General features: G+C 38.5%; 1 protein-coding gene across 1 annotated transcript in view; it reads left to right on the top strand.

The window, feature by feature from the left end:
• The window catches only part of LOC108514087 (uncharacterized), a 205469-nt gene extending 194370 nt beyond the window's left edge, over positions 1-11099 (top strand). The window contains exons 9-10 of the mRNA XM_017850119.1: positions 5297-5373; positions 10986-11099. Of these exons, the coding sequence (XP_017705608.1) occupies positions 5297-5373; positions 10986-11099 (191 nt within the window). The remainder of the gene's footprint in view (positions 1-5296; positions 5374-10985) is intronic.
• The last annotated feature ends 6881 nt before the right edge of the window (positions 11100-17980 follow it).

Below are 17980 nucleotides of genomic sequence, written 5' to 3'. Positions count from 1 at the left end.
ATGTGGCACATATACACCATGGAATACTATGCAACCATAAAAAAGGATGAGTTTGCGTCCTTTACAAAGGGACATGGATGCAGCTGGAAACCATCTTTCTTAGCAAACTATCACAAGAACAGAAAACCAAACACCGCATGTTCTCACTCATAGGTGGGAACTGAACAATGATATCACTTGGACTCGGGAAGGGGAACATCACACACCGGGGCCTATCATGGGGAGGGGGGAAGAGGGAGGGATTGCATTGGGAGTTATACCTGATATAAATGATGAATTGATGGGTGCTGACGAGTTGATGGGTGCAGCACACCAACATGGCACAAGTATACATACGTAACAAACCTGCACGTTATGCACATGTACCCTAGAACTTAAAGTATAATAATAATAAAAAAGAGATTATATATAATCTCCTTTTTGTGCAGTGATAAAAAGTATCTCTATAAATGTACGTGTCCGTGTCTGTGTGTCCGTGTGTGTGTGTGTGTGTGTCTGGTTATATGGGGCAGGTGAATTGAAAAGGAGTTAGGGAACTATGGATAGAAGGCCTGAAGGGGGATCTAGAAGAAAAAGGCCATTTTAAGAAAAAAGGTGGATGTATATTTTATGACTTGTAGAGATGACCATAATTTTTTTTTGAATGGAATATAAACATTAAAAAAAAAAAAAAAAAAAAAAAAAACCATATGCCATGAATTTATCTCAGTTGAATGTCTCTCTTTCTCTCCCTTCATCCCCCATCTGCCTGTACCTCCAGAGGTAGAAAGCAATGAAGGCTCAAGCTAGAGTTATGGCGAAAGGGAGGAAGAAATGACCATTAAACTACTGAACGAGGTAGAAGATAATGTGACAAGGCATTAGATGTGGGTGACAATAGAGTAGGAAAATTCAGGTAAGATAGAGAATTTTGAGTCTGGGTGGAAGGAGAATAGCAAAGTCATGAAAAGAGATAGAAAAATATAAGAAATGAGCCCTTGGACATGAATGAGTGTCAGTTGTGTTTTGCATGTCTGAGCCTGAGGTGTTGGCAGGACCCCAGGTGCCACATCTACTCACCTGGCAGTGGGAAAGCATGCAAGAAAATCATACAAGGACCCCAAAAGTTCTTTGTTTATTTATATTTTGTGTATGTATGGTTTGACTATTTAGTGTGAAAAGGTTTTGTGAGCTTATAAGTAAAAGGAGAAACAATGAAAGAAAACATTGATACACAGGACTATATAAGACTGAAAATCATATATATATACACACAACTCTCAAAGAAATTAAAAGACACGTTGCAAACTGAGAAAAATATTTTGAACCATCACATCAGGTGGAGTAATATCTTTAATATGTAAAGATAAAAATTACAAAGAAAATATTAAATGTTACAGCTGAAAAATTTGGGGAAATGGCATGGAAGGGAATCTACATAAATGCTCTGCAAACATAAAAATACTCAAATGTATTAGATTTCTAGGACTTCCAATTAAAACAACAACGAGATTTATTATTTTGTCCACTAAGCAGACAAGTTTTGGCAAGGATGTGGATAATTAGATGCTTTCCTGCATTGGCAGTTACAATATAAATGTTTATAATTCATTTTATAGAGCAAAGACAAAAAACCTTAAGCATTTGATTTAGTATCCCTGATCCTGAATACTCATTTCAAGAAAATAAGCACAAAAGGACAATAAAATTTTTGTAAAATATGTGCAACATGATATAAATATTAACCAAATGGGGCTGGTTAAATACAACCATATTATGTATTACTGTTCAATCATTAAAAATTATACATTGGGGAATATTTAATAATCAGTAAAAAACACAATATATTAAGTGTAAAGAAGGATGCAAACTACATATATGATACGATCACAGTTTGGTAAAATATTGTATTATAGATACATTTATATAACAATAATTTCATGACACAGATGACATAAATATTACATAGCATATATAAATAATTATCTAATATACATATATTGCTATATATGTTTTTATAAATAGGAAGATCTGTTTTAAAGCAAAGAACATTTTACATGAGAACCAGGAAAATATTAAAGACTTTTAGGAGTCTCTCTCTTTGATAGAGACTTTATTACCCTAACAGGCACACCATCACTACATTTTAATAACATATAGGGATGTAAGTCCTGTTAAATTAGAAATTATTTCTAGTAGGGAGATTTCTAAGATGGTCTTCCAAAGATGTTCAAGATCTAATCCCCAGAATGTTTACACATCAGGAGAGAGATTATCGGGGTGAACTTAATCACATGAACCTTTAAAACTAGAGAACATTCTTATGCCTGTGGCAGAAAAAAAGGTTAGAGAGATTCAAGCAAGGAAAGGACACAACCAGTTGCTGCTGACCTGAAGGCCATGGGGATCCCATGGAAATTATGAGAAGAGAATGAATTCTGCCAACTTTCAGTAAGCCTGAAGAAGACTCCAAGACTCAGATGAGAGCTGCAGCCCTGGCTCACACATTGATTTTTGGCATTGTGAGACTAAAATAGAGAAAGCAGCTGAGCCTTGCTATGCCCAGCTGAGCCACAAAAAATGTGAGACAATAAAAAGATGCTATTTTAAGTCACTAAGTTTGTGGTAATTCATTCCAGCAGTAATAAAATGTGTCCAATGTTTAAATGTGTGTATAAGTAGAAAATGTGGTGTGGCTTCTCAAGTAGGATACAGCAGAAGGATGAAATGCATGGCCTTTGTGGTCAAAAAGAACTAGCACTAAATTTCAGATTTTCCTCTAATTGGCTGTCTAATTTGAGGGAAGTTCTTTGATCTGAGTCTCAATTTCCAAAGGTATCAAATGGGGGAATGGTAACTATTTTAACGTCGTGTGTGTGTGTGTGTGTGTGTGTGTGTGATGTAAACAACATAATATATACAGAGTTCTTAGAAAATACTAAAAAAATTCATTCTATTATTATTTCACATTTATATTTGTTATTCCAGCTAGAAATTATACACTAAGAATTTAAATTATAAGACTTTAAAAAGAATAATACATTAAAATATATACATAAATATATAATTATTGGTAGTATTTATAATATTTGAAATGTGAACATCAATTATCATTATAATATATTAATATATGTCATATTATTAGTAAATATTAATCATTTAGATTATATTACCGTCATTATATACATATATAATATATATTTGTTTTAATGTGCTATTTTATTTACTGTTTGATATGGTTTATATGTAAAGATTTATATTAATCTAATATATATACATATTATAATATATTTAATACATAATAATTATTGATTAGATATTACTGATTATCAAAATGTTTATATTTTTTATATTTAAATAATATATTTAAAACCTAAATAAAAATGTTTTCTACACTACTTTTCTTTCACCTCCCTTTCATATTGTCATTTTGACCACAGCAATCTCACTACCAACAAATGCTGTTTTAGACCCAATAAAAGGGAGCTCTTCCAGGGATCTATGTGACTGAAGTGTGAGGTGTCTCAAAGAAGACGTGCTTGACCCATCTGAATTTCCATGGAGAAGGATATTTCTCAGTATCTGCCTTTATCTTGGCGCAGTACACTGGAAGCAGCGTCAAGAAACACAAGGAAACATCACTTCCCGAAATGCTTGCGCCACACAGACCTAGACTGGGGATCAAGAAGCGGGCGGGGTCACCCTTTGGGAAGAAAAGGTTTCTGAAGCATGCAGACACACAGTCTATGTTCTTAGAATCTTACACTTCTTAAATCTCATTGTAAAATGTCTACAAGGGGCTGGGCGCTGTGGCTCATACCTGTACTCCTAGCACTTTGGGAGGCCAAGGCGGGGAGATTGCCTGAGCTCAGGAGTTTGAGACCAGCCTGGGCAGCATGGCAAAACCCCTCTCTACTAAAAATACAAAAAATTAGGCGAGTGTGGTAGCTCATGCCTGCAATCCCAGCAACTCGGGAGGTTGAGGCAGGAGAATTGCTTGAACCTAGGAAGTGGAAGTTGCAGTGAGCTGAGATCATTGCGCCACTGCACTCCAGCCTGGGCAACAGAGCAAGACTCTGCCTCAAAAAAAAAAAAAAGGTCCACAAAGGCAATTTCAAAGGACAGGGGATGACACCATTCAATTCCTGGAGGGAGAAAGGGGGACAGAAAACAAGGCTTTGACTGCTCACAACACATGCTATCTGTTTTGATAAAAAAATATTTCAGGTCAACCCCCACATCAAAGCTGTGGCTGTCCTGAGGCACTCCAAGCACCAGCATCTTCTGGGCCAGGATATTTGTCACAAGACCCTGGGGACAGACCTTGCCATATGGGTTCAGTGAAATGAGTGGTCAAGACAATGAGTTCGGAGGTATAAAGCTATAGGAATACCTGCTTATAAGCGCTCTTGCCATTTATTTATTTATTTTTCCTTTAAGCAACATCTGATTGGTTCGGAAAGTGCTCTGTGTCAGGCACTGTGCCAGACACTATAGGAAAAGCAAGGGTGAAAAGATACCTTGTCTCTTAAGGAGTTTGCAGTCTAGAGCAGTGCTCTCAACTGACCATGTTTTGTCCCAAGGGACATTTGGCAAAGTCTGGAGACATTTTTGGTTGCCACGACTAGTGGTTGGGGGTTAGGTAGAGGGTGCTGCTGGCATTGAGTAGGTAGAGGACAGGGATGCTGCTAAACAAAGCACAGGGCAGCCGCCATAACACAGAATTATCCAGCCTGATATGTCAATAGCGCCCCAGCTGAGAAACCTTGATATAGTCACACAAGATATGCCAAAGATACCTAAAACTCTGTTTTCTGGGCTTACATGTTCAATTAAGGAGGTCTCTTTTTTGTTTTTAATATTATATTGCAAAACTTATGAGTCAGCTTCTTGGGAGAGTAAGTAAAGTGAGAAGCACCGGTTGCAAGCAGGGACCAAATCTCTCTAATCTCAGAGTTTCATATTGAACCATTGATACAAGGTGCAGGAGGGCTTCCTTGAAAATGTGATCCCAGAAACATAGCTGATGATAGAGAATCCTACCCAGATGAGGTAGGAAAGCAGACCAGACACAGCTACTACTTGTAAATTATATCCCATGGTATGGCTGGCTGAGGGTAGAGTTCTACTTGAAGTTCATACACTGACTGAATTAAAACCAGGGACATAGCTTAGGGTCTTCGTTTTAGAATTCTTTCTTCTACCCCCATTTGTCAAGGCATATATAAGCTCTTCGATTTCAGCAGTGTGAGCTTACACATCCTCTGAAGTGAAAATGTGTGATATATTTTTTCCACCTTTTTGTTTTTAACCCTAGGGAGCATTACTAATAAAATCGGTCCCTGTTCTATGGACTATGATCCCAGTCTCTTAAAAGAAGACCTACACTCTCAGGTAAGATGAAGGCTGTAGAAGTTGGCTTTGGAAAGACCATGAAAACAGCAGCCACTGGTTATAAACTATGATTTTTTAAAATGTATTTCCAGGTAGAAAGTAATTTGGTCTTCAAAGCAGGTTTTGAAGTGTGGGATGTGGTAAAGTGGCTGACGTTTTGAGAAATCAGCAATGCCAATAAATTTTTATAACATTGGAATCAGACTTCTTTAAGCTATTGAAGACTTTAGTTAAATTAATCAGTCTACGAGACTCTTCAGTTTGAGCAGGATGATTAGAAAATTTGCTGATTGTGCTGTGTTTCAGTGATTTATTTGGCACGATCATGGCTGCCATGAAGTCTGTATAGAAACTATCTTGGTAAACTTAGATAAATTAAGTAGACTGGATTTCCAAAACATTGGCCAAATTAGTATTACTTGTATTACTGGATCCAGTTTTTAGATACTTAACATTTAAAAAATCTCTATTTGCCTAGACTGGGTGACTTTGAATTTTAAGTATTTAAAAAATTTAGCTTGGCTAGAAAATTGAAGTAAAAGAACCCGGTCCACCCCTACAACCTGGTCCCTTTGTGTACAAGTTATCTGAATCATTATCTTAATTTTATACCTTCCTGACTAAATGCATATAGTTCTACAGGGCCATCTTTCATGTCTTGCTCTCACTACTGACATTAAAGTAAATCTTTTCTTTATTAACCTCTAAATTGTGGGCCATCATTTAATCAAATAAATGACTGTGTTTTTAATGTTCAGGTGACTACTTACAGAATGTACAATTGTGATGGCTTCTATATTGCAGACTTTTTACATTGCAGACCTTCTATATCACAGGCTATATTAAAGATAAAAGTGCTGTGGGATGACAGAGCCAGGACACACCCAAGTTACAAGCAACCAAGTGTTACGGGTAAGGGCATTTATACCACCTTCTAAGCATAGAAATACCACCCTCTTGACAATAAACAATCTCAGCCTGAGACTCCACACTCCAATTTACGCATTTTATTTTTTCTCATGTTCTTATAGTATCAGGAATTAACTTGGATCTTCAACTAATTTTAAAAAATTCTAACCTAAGCAGTTCATAAAATGGCCGTGGGAAAATAAGTTTAGTGTTGCACTTCAAATGTGAAGCATCAGTTTTTCAAATGTAAATGATCAGAGAACAGTTTACATCTGTGATGCCAAGTGGCCAGACATGCTAGTCATCTTCCAGTGGGTAGAAACAGAAGCCCGAGGGAGTCAGTACTTGAGGGGTCTCTCTAGCATATCCTGAGCTACCTGGCCAGGGATATCTTGTTTTCCTCTGTGTACATTAATGGAAGCCTGTCCTGTGAAATTCTCTGATGAACACATCAGGCATGAGTTAAAGAAAGGGGAAGGAGTATTTCTGCTGGATGGTCTCAGGATTTAGGCTGAATCTAATTTGGAGCTATGATTGTTTTTGGATGATGGTAATAGCACTGATGGAAATGAACATGATGTCATATTTCTTTGCTTTTGATAGTTCAGGTACACCTGGTATTTGTTGTTGTTATCTAGGACTTGCGATTCTGTGATCTTATTAACACAAGCCTCTTAGCAGAGTGTTTCCACCGCAAACCTTCCTCCCCTGCCTTCTTAAAAAATGGTGAGCATCACTTAGGCCGGCATTAAAGCTTCCACGGCTGCTCACTTCTGATCTTCCCAGGGCAGTTCAAAAGCATTTGTAATCCTCTGGATTCAGCCCTTTGTTCACCATTTCCTCCTTCTAAGGCTTTCTCTTTTGATGAAAGCAATCCCCTTGCCCTTCATCTGGCCAGATGGGCAGGTGAACAGTTCTCTCCGGAGACCCACACAAAAACCCTGTGAGGGTGTGGAGAAGAAGTGCTGCTAAGTGGGGCTTCACTGTGCTGCCACTGTAATACTTTTCCAGTGCCCTGGTATCCCTGCCTGTGAACTGCCAGCTCTCTCTGCACTCACAGACTTATCCTCTCACCAGTTCGTGGCCCTCATCCTTCTCTGTAAACTGATTGGCTCATGAAAGGAATTATGGCAAAGGGGCAGAAACTTCTGGATTCTCAACTAATTTTAAAGTTTCTAACCTACACAATAAGCAACCTTGAGCTTTGCTACCTACCATATGACACAATTAAATAGGGTTATATGTCATTGGCTCAGATAACTTTGAGACTTGGCTCCTATAACATTTTTTTCATGGCAGCTGCAAAGAAATGCCATAATAACTCACAAGAAATGGAAGTGTGTTAAATATTCAATTGATCACTTATGCTGTATAGGATATGGTACTAGATACTACTTATATCCTTAGTATTGTAAAGCATTTTACATGCTATTCTCATACCTCCTGGAAGAATTATATACATACATAAATTATATATATGTGTAAATTATGTTATATAAATTATATATGTATAATAGATCTAATGTAATATATATGTTTATCTTCAAGAGTGTCTTATCTCTATTCTTTACATTTAAAACTTCAATTCACGGACTTTAAATAATCCATCTGAGTTCACAAAGTAGTAAAAAGACTTGAATGTGTCTTCTGATCACCACCTGACTACCCTTTTTGCTATAGCACTATATATTTTAGATTTTTGAAATTCCTTAAAACACTTTCGCCTCTCAGTTCGCATTGCATTGGAAGAAGGTTCATTCATTGTTTTGTGACCAGTGTTGTATGTGACCACCAATATTCACAAACCAGATTTTTAGTCTACGAGTTTGAAAATCAGATTCTAAATTTTAGCAACTTATATTTAAAGATTTGCTTTTGATTTCTGTGGCAGGTCAGTATATGAGTAACAATACACACAACATATAAAATATGATGCTTTGGAATAAATTTGTACCACCAATTTCTATCTTAAAATATAGATATTAATCTCTTTAAAGACATTGCTGTTGAAAACAATTAATGATGATGTTCTTAGGATTCAGAATACAGACAGGATTTATAGTTGTAATGAGGCAGAAAATCTATTTTCTGTCTTCTGAGTGCTGACAATATGGTTCAGGCATTGTTTTTCAGGCATATATTTAAGATATACATTTGTGTTTGGAAGGCTGTTTATATTATGAAAGTGCTTCCATGTGAACAGGCTTCATACATCCTGGTACTTACCTGGGAGTTTCTCTGCACACACTTACTTTTTGTTTTGGAATCAGAAGTTATTTCTTTGTATTTTTGTTCCTCTTTTGAATCAGTTCTTTGGAGATGAACTAGTTTCCGTGACTTTATGTCTTCCCAAAACTCCATCTGAAGGAATTTTTAGTGTATTAATTTAGATATTTCTTAAAGGAAATATAAAAATTCAAGAAATGTTTGCAATTGTTAGTATTCACAGATGTTTTTCTTTATGACTTGGCAACTAGAGGTAATGTCTACTGTTGTTGTTATTATAATGTGATTACTTAATAAAATGGCCTCTAATTGCTATTTCTTGAGATCTACCATATGCTTATAACCATGTTAAGTGCTTGGAAGACAAAGAAATATACCACATCCCATTTCTTCCATGAATTTAGTTTGAAGCAACTATGTAGATATTCATAGAGAAACCAAAAAGAAAGCAATTTATGCACTGTATCATGAAAAACCTTTACTTTATCAAATCAGCAGCTTTGGTGGGTAAACCAAATTTATGGTATAGTTCTTGGTAGCCATTTCAACCTTCTGTTGAATGAGATTGAATAAAGTATCTAAGCAACTCATCAGGAAATGCCATCAAATTGAAATTTTAAAGTTACAAAGGCCTTTTTTTCAGCAACCTGGCAAGGTGTGCCAATCAAATATATATTTAGTTGAGACAATTCAAAGATCTCATATTTTTTCAAGAATCTTGATACTCTTTAATTTACTTAGGGATGGAGTAATTAAAACTATCAACATTGAATAGTCTACTCAAAAATACTTCTATGCTATGGAAGCTAAAATAAAGGACCACAATGAAAGGCATTTACTTTAAATTGATATCTGTCATAACTGGATTTTGTTCTTAAGGTAATCAAATTGATCAATTTTATAATAAAGGAAATGAAACTTGTTGAGTTCACTGGGGATTTGACGACACATCTCATTTACCCGAGTTTCATGCTTAGGTTTTCCTGGCTACAACAATCTGCCAACCCAAAGGAACATTTTGCGATTTCAAGCTATTCCAACTACGAAGTTGTGCTAAAACTTGTGTGGGCTAATATTAAGGAAGTTCAACCAAACTGACCTCTTACAAATAATCATTTAAAATGTTTGACAAGGGTCTAAAGAAAAGGGAAGAGGAGTTTTAACAAGACTATCTTATAAATGCAAGTCATGCCTGATTTTCTGCTTCTCTAGAGTAATGATTTTCAAACTCCTTATCAGCACGTGGGTTAGGCCATTCTTGCATTGCTATAAAGAAATACCTGAGTCTGGGGAATTTATAAAGGAAAGAGGCTTAATTGGCTCATGTTTGTGCAGGCTGTATCAGCATAGCTGCAGCATGTTCTTCTGGTGAGGACCTCAGGAACCTTGCAGTCATGGCAGAAAGCAAAGTGGGAGCTGGCACATCAAATGGTGAGAGCAGGACCATGAGAGAGATGGGAGAGGTGCCACATACTTTTAATCAACCAGATCTCACAAGAACTCACTATCTTGAGGACAACACTAAGCCAGCCATGAGGGATCCGCCACCTTGATCCCAGCACCTCCCCACTGTGCCCCACCTTCAACACTGGGGATTACATTTCAATATGATGTTTGGAAGGGACAAACATCCCAACCATGTCAGTACCATTTATAGTAAAAGCTTAGCAGGAGACCCCAATAAATAAAACAGGTAAAAACCGAGCTTGTGTGGTGGGAGAGGAAGGAAGAGCCCTGCTAGGTTAGCTGCTCCCCCTTCCAATTACCCGCCATAGCAGGGCCCCAAGAACCCTTAGTTGAGCCACAGGGCTCAGTTTGCCTTCTGGACCCATCATCACAGGTTACATAATTTTTCAAGTTCTAGGAAGGAGCTCCATAGACATTATACAATTCCTGTGCTTAAATGGATGCTGTTGAGAATCACAGGCTGGGGGACTCAGGAGCCATGAGTGACAATGCTAGAATGAAGTTACCTTCCAGAGCACAGAACAGAGGCAAAGAGAGTCCTGGTAGCCTTCAAGCCCTTGATTCTTGTGTTCTTGAAATTCAGCAGAATTTCCTTCTCTTTTCCTTCTCCATAGACTTGTTGTTCAAATCTCCCTTCAAATTACTCTGTGGAGAGCTGGTTCAAGTTGCATTTATTTCACTTGCATCCAAAAGTCCTGATTCAGTACAAATACTGTGACCATCATTATGTTTGTCTTTCCATTCTGACAACATTTACATAAGCTGTCCCATGTGAAATAAGACAAAAGTGAACATGTCATGGTCTCTGCCTTGACAGAGATAAAAATTTAGTGAGGGTATCTGGAGCATAAAACAATAATTTCAATGCAGAACCCATGCCTAACAATGCTTCCCATGACCAATGATTCCATAAGTCATTCTAGGGAAAATGTCACTGAAACTAGGTGAACTTTCAATCTCCTATTAATAAAATACTTCTTTTTTTCATATTTGTTAATTTATTTGACAAGGGAGATAGACTGACGGATCATTCTGTGAAAGAAAAATCAACTGTTTTGAGAACTGGAGAAGCTGAAGATTATTCACAGGACATATCTTACTTGGAGGAACTGGAGGAACACTGATTTTCTGTCTGGTGAGTCACTATATCCTTTCTTTTCATTTTCAAATTTAAATGTATTGACTCCAGCAAGAATTATTATTTTATTATTTGTTTATTCAACAAATATTGATTGCATTCCTATTGTAGGCTACAGAATGTGTACTCCGACTTCAGAAAGTTCATAGTCCAATGAGGAATACTAATGTTTAAAAACATCAGTGTGATCTGATGATGGTATTTTTAAAAATTGCTCAAAGTGCAACATGCGCTCACAGAGAAGCTGATGGCTGAATTTACTAGAGAATGGAGAGTGGTTCCCAAAATAAGTTTGAGACAAGTCTTGGGGAGAAGATTGTAATAGAGAAATGGTGACAAATTGGTGTGGACAGAGTCCAGAGATGGAATTAGGGGGATAGTTGGGGTTGACACATGCTGGATTACTTAGTTCACTTAAGATCTAAGCAGGTCATAATTACTGCTCTCTCTACTTGGTGATGTGTTTATGACTGTATCTGTTTCTGTGAACGCACATATAACTGATATAGAAGACAAGTGCTGGGAAGGGAAGGGCATGGTCCTCTAAATGATACAGAAGCAGGGTAGGGTGTGGTCCCTGGCTAGGGCTCCACCCCCAGGCCTGTGCCCGTGGACCTAGGTAAGGACAGGCATTTTTGTTTTCCTGCCCAAATGTTACATTTCCACCCTAGCCTGCCACACCAACATCCTGTGCCTATAAAAACTGCCAAGACCCTAGCAGGCAGACACACAGGTGGCTGGACTTAGAGAGGAGCACATCAGCAGAGGAACACATGGGTGGCTGGATGTCAAGAGGGACACACTGACAGGCACCAACAGGCTGGCAGGCCACTGAGTGGCAGAATGGCACGGAGTTTGGCTGGGGCAGTCGGAGGAGAGCCCGGGCTGCCTTACTCCAGGGGAAAACCTTTCCACTCCATCCCTTTCTGGCTTCCCCCAGCTGCTGAGAGCTACCTCCACTCAATAAAACCTTGCATCCATTCTCCAAACCTAGGTTTGATCCGATTCTTCCAGCACACCAAGGCAAGAACCTGGGATACAGAAAGCCCTCTGTCCTTGAGACAAAGTAGAGGGCCTAATTGAGCTGGTTAACACAAGCCGCCTATGGAAGCTAAACTAAAGGAGCACTCTAACACATGCCCACTGAGGCTTCAGCTGTAAACACTCACCCCTAGACACTGTCATGGGGTCAGAGCCCCACAGCCTGCCCATCTATATGGTTCCCTAGAGGTTTGAGCAGCGGGGCACTGAAAAAGCAAGCCACACCCCCATAGCATGCCCTGCAAGGGGGCAAGGGACCCTTTCCCGTTTCATAATAAACATTAAATAAATAAATAAATAAAAAGAGTGAGCAGTAGATCTTCTCAGAAGTAAGGAGTACAGAATTTTGCGATGGTGGTGTCCATCAATGGTGGTGAGGAGGAATGACAGTGGTCATGTGACACGAGGAGTGACCTTGGAAAGAAGAGATGGTACCTAGTCAAAGTCATGCGTACCTACCCATGGCCTCCCTGCCCACCCCGAGATCTGTTCCTGAAATTCTTTTTCCACTGGGCATTTATCTGATTTGGTTCTCAGAATTTGTTTTCACTCTTCCATCCTGGAACCACCATCTGAAAACATGGTATCAGCTCAAATTTCCTGTGCCCAGTCAGTTTTTAGAACTCCCATTGGTCTTAGCTTAGAACTCTAAATGCTTTCACCAGTGTTTTTCCTGATGCTGCCAGAGTGTGGTATTCAGGCTAAAGAGTGAGTTGTTTTCCAGATTAAGAGAAGTAGGTCTGTGACTGAGAAGCATCAGGCATGAAGGGAAGCTAAAGAGCTCAAAGACAAGAAACATGCATGGCTCTCCTAGAAAGAAAACATGTACAAGAGATGCTATTTGCTAGTAAGAAAAAGACATGCTCCCTATTCTTCAGAAACTCTGTGATAGTTTCTAAGGGGAGTAGTGACATACTTGTTAGATTAGATTCAATGATATAACTTCCAGAACAGAGGTTTTAGGTGCTTACTTTGATGTATGTAGATGAGTGATATGGTTTGGCTGTGTTCCCACCCAAATCTCATCTTGATTGTAGTTCCCATAATCCCCACGTGTTGTGGGAGGGACCAGCTGGAGATAATTGAATCATGGGGGCAGTTTCCCCCTTCCTGTTCTCTTGATAGTGAGTTAGTTCTCATGAGATCTGGTGGTTTTCTAAGGGGCTTCCTCCTTCACTGAGCACTCATTCATTCTCCTTTTTGCCACCCTGTGAAGAAGGATGCATTTGCTTCCCCTTCTGTCCTGAATGTAAGTTTCTCTCTGGCCATGCTGAACCGTGAGTCAATTAAATCTCTTTCCTTTATCAATTACCCAGTCTTGGATAGCATATTTGTAGCAACGTGGGAACAGACTAATGCAGTGACAGAGCTGGAGCTTCTGTTGAGTCATATGCTAAGTTCTTAATTCTTATTCAGGGTTCACCAGGGCTAGAGGAAAAGCTTCATTAAGCCCTCAGGCTCCCAGCTCTTCCATTTCGCCTGTTTTCCAGGCCTTCTGTAATGACTGAGCTCCCTGTTGCCCTTCGGGAATGACCTTTCAGAGTCCAGAATCTGCAGTGTCACAATACGGTTATTATCGTATGTGTTAAGTTAAAAGGCTGAAGGGTTTCCCAGGACCACAGAGCTTCAGTTCCGATTGATCCTTTAAGATGCTACTCTCAGGCACTATACCTTCAATTGGTTTCCTCTGATGCTCTAAGAAGGCCAGATGCTGGCAATTACAGCTCCTGGGGACAAATCCTGTTCTCCCTCTGTGTTTGTAAATAAAGTTTAATTGGAACTCAGACACATTCGTTTGGTTATATGTTGTCTTTGGCTGTTTTCCTCTGCAATGGCAGAATTACGTCCTGAGACAAAGAAGGTGTGGCCCACAAAACCTAAAATATTTACTGTTTGGGTCTTTCCCAAAAAAGTTTGTCCACCTCTGCGCAACACTGACTTAAATGCTTCTCCGCTGCTCTCTCATGAGGCCACTCACACTACTTTTAAAAATCATGTATTTTCTAATTGACAAGTAAAATTGTATATATTCATGGTGTATAACATGATGTTTTGAATTATGTATACTTTTTGTAATTGTTAAGTCAAAGTATTTAACATATGCATTTCCTCTCATAATTATGTTTTTCTTATGGGAACACTCTCTTAGTAATTTTCAAGTATACAATATATTGCTATTCATTGTAGTCACCATCTGGTACCATAGAATTCTTGCACTTATTCTTCTTGCCCAACTTAAATTTTGTATCCTTTGACCTACAACATTCCAACCTCCCCACTCCTCAGTCTCTGGTAATCATCCTTCTACTCTCTGCTTCTGTAGGCCCAACATTTTAGATTCCACATATAAATAAGATCATTCAATACTTCTCTTTCAGTGCCTAGTTTATTTCACTTAACATAATGTCCTTCATGTTCAACTGTGTTGTCACAAATAATGGAAATTTCTTCTCTTGTAAGGCTAAATAGTATTTCAGTTGTGTTTATATGCTGTATTTTTTATCCATTCATCCATAAATGGACATGTAGGATGCTTGTGTATCTTGGCTATTGTGAATAATGCTGCAAAAAACATGGGAACACTTGCATTATTTTAAAGAAATTTTATGCATGTTTCCCTCTCCAGGCTGAGCTCCTTATGCATTTTGGTTATGCTAAATCACCAAACGACTTTCAAGACTTCGTTTCTTGAAACAACCATTTTATTTGCTCACAATTCTGAGGGCTGGGAATTCAGGCAAGACATCATGGAAAACTCTTCTTTTGGTCAAAATAAGCCTCAGGGCTAGCAAGAGAAGGAGTAGACTCCCCTCTTGATGCACGTGCAGAAAGGTGACATTGCAAAAGGGCATGTTGGGATGGAAGATACTGAGTGGCCATCTTTAGAAACAGTCCACAACATTTTGCTTCATTCATTTCTGTGTGCAGAGTTCCTAGCATAGGGCTCAAATATTTGCTGAACAAAACAAGTTAAAGGAAACAAAAAGGTGTAGGCTCTGTAGATAGATGAACCTGAGTGTGAACTCCAGTTCTGCTGCTGCTGTGTAATCATGAACAATTTGAGCTCTCTAAGGCTGCCTTCTCCTGTGTCAAACTAGAATATTAATTTCTGTGTTTTGGAATCTGACGGATATTGGGAAAGTTGAGAGATAAGGTGCAGAAGATATTCTTACAGCAACCAAAACAAATGGTTTTTTAATAAAGACAATTATGATTAACATTATTAATCATCCATTTTTAGGAAATACATTTTCCAAGGGTTAACATAGAGGGCATAGGTCACTCAGATGATTTCTCACTTTCTGTACCTGCCTTTCCTTCTGTTCTTCGGACACACTGAATGCTTGATGACATCAGCACCTTTCCACTTTATCTGGCATGTTCTGCCTATTCCTAGCGATGTGATTAGAGGCTGCAGCATCCACTTTATGTCCCAGAGAAGCCTTTCCTGACTCTCTATGCAAAGTGGGACCCCTCTCTATTGTGGCAATTTGCTTTTTCATCACCTTGTTGGTTTCCTTGAAAGTACTTAACCCCGATTTAAAATAACGTTTTCTGTTTATATCATTGATTTGTTCATTTTTGTTTCCTCTGACTAAACAGAAGCTGTAGGCAGGAATCCCCCTTCTCTGGTCACTCCTGGGTCTCCAGGTCCTAGCCTTAGGGTACCTGGTACATAGTATGACCAGCAAATACTTACCAAATGAGTGAATAGAAGGAGGAATATGTGATCACTTCTCTCTCTCTCTCCCAACCCCCTTGGCTATTATACCTATTTATTGACTTCCAATCTCTCCCTTCTCTGGAAACTGCTACCATTAAAAAAAAAAAGGATAATATGGGATAATTAATCACTAAACACATTTCTTTTTAAACCAGGGGTTGAGGATATGGGGGCTGCTCAAACCTCTATAAATGTCTGTTTTAAATGGTTTGAGATACAATCTGAACAATTTCCTTGATGTTTTATTAGAGCTGGTAAATCATTTATTGGGGCAGCCTTTACTTAAATCCTCTCCAAATCCCCATAAAATGCACTTAACACAGAATACTGTACTACCCAGCTTCAAAGATATTATATGACGTTGGGTGGGAAGCATTTGCTGCAGCGCAGCAAGTTTAAATGTGTATGTTTTCTTTCTCTCTGATATGCTCTATCTCCTACCCCCGACTCACTCCTCCCATTTCCTCCAGCACTCATTTGAATATGCCAGTGTTGGTGAATTTGGTAGACTGTGAAAGCTTCAGGAGGTTCTAATACATATTTCTGATGTATAAGACTCTTAGCTAATCAAAGGCAAGTTTATTTCATTTGTAGCTGCTAATAGTTTTTAAAAATGGCTTCTGAAATACAATTTTAAGACTGTCGTACTTTTTTTCCTCAACCAAAAAGATACTCAGCTGAGTTGCACCTAAATGTGTAAATGACATCCCCATTCCTACACATCTCAATCTAGTTGGTCAGCTGCCAGCAGAGTCAGGTAATCTTAGGTGACAGTCTTTGGGATAGTCCCTGGGAGGGTCTGCATCATGACTGCCTTTTTTTTTCCTCAGCTGCAAGACCTCTATTCACAAGGTGTTTAAGTTTTTCCTTTGAGATATATTCCTGTATGACAGGTTGACTATCTTCTGCTTATGTGTTGGATACTATGAGATGCCCAAGATATTCCTCAATACTTTTATAAATTGCAAGCACTGAATACATGTTTGTTGAAATAATATACAAAAAGTTAGGGTAAAATAAGAAATATTGGTATTTCCAGGAGAAAGTTCTGGAGAAAAGGCCAGTGGTACAAAATTTGAGGCTGACTTTAGATGTTCTGAGTCAGGTTGTCTGTGGTGGCTCTCATTTCTTCTTGACGGACATGTTTCTTTCCCAAAAGTGCCTTTGCTTCCCCTCTTTTCTGATAACAGATCTCCCCTCACCTCACACTTACTCCATGGGGTTGGGCGTGATAGAGGTTATGTTCCTATGACCACTATGATTGGCCCAGGGATGGGCATGTGATCTGAACCAGGCCACCCAAATCCTTTCCTGGAATTTTATATTCTATTGCTTAGAAATAGAGATTCCTTTTTCTCTCCCAGGTACTAAGCTGCAGTGATTTCAGTTTAATGCTCCCTATGGCCAAGGCCACTATTTTGCTAGTTATACTTCCTCTACTACCCCTTATTAACATTTATAATTTCTAGCCTACTTGAAACCAGTAGCCGTAGGAGCCCTACTGATACTTTATAGGTGACACATGTATGTTCTGTCCTACAGAAAGCAAAATGAACAGTTGAATCCTAAAAATTATATGTCAGACATGAGTCTATAGAGATAAATGGTATATATACACATATATGTGCATTTCAGGTCAAAAAAGATACTGACCACTGGGAACTTTCATTATTACTATTTTCTATGAGTGAAAGGATTTCAGAGATTACAATGTCCATTCAGTTAATTATGCAAATAGCCACTCATTTACCTGTGTAAACAGAGCTGTAGAATCCGTTCCTTGTGGAGTGAATTGGGTTTCCTACTTCCTAATGCAGTAACTTAATCTTTGTACAGTGATTTCTCCAAAGAAGTAAGCCAGATTATGTGATAAAAACCTCTGGAAATTGCACTAAAGACTGTTTCAAAACGGTAGACGTCACTCCAGTGGTTTAAAGAAGTTAACGCAGTTTCAGAGGTACCTAACTCCTAAATGGGGAGAAGGTTCAGTAACAAGACAGTCTCAGAGAATCACATATTTATAGAGCAGAAAGGGGTTTTGGGATTATTTAGTTCAGCCCTGTCAGTTTACACAAGTATAAAGCTGAGAGCTATAGAAGCTA

This window comes from Rhinopithecus bieti, unplaced genomic scaffold (assembly GCF_001698545.2).
Source record: "Rhinopithecus bieti isolate Rb0 unplaced genomic scaffold, ASM169854v2 scaffold_33413, whole genome shotgun sequence".
Classification (NCBI taxonomy): Eukaryota; Metazoa; Chordata; class Mammalia; order Primates; family Cercopithecidae; genus Rhinopithecus; species Rhinopithecus bieti.
The sequence above is the reverse complement of the archived record's forward strand: the minus strand, read 5'-3'. Positions and strand labels throughout refer to the sequence as shown.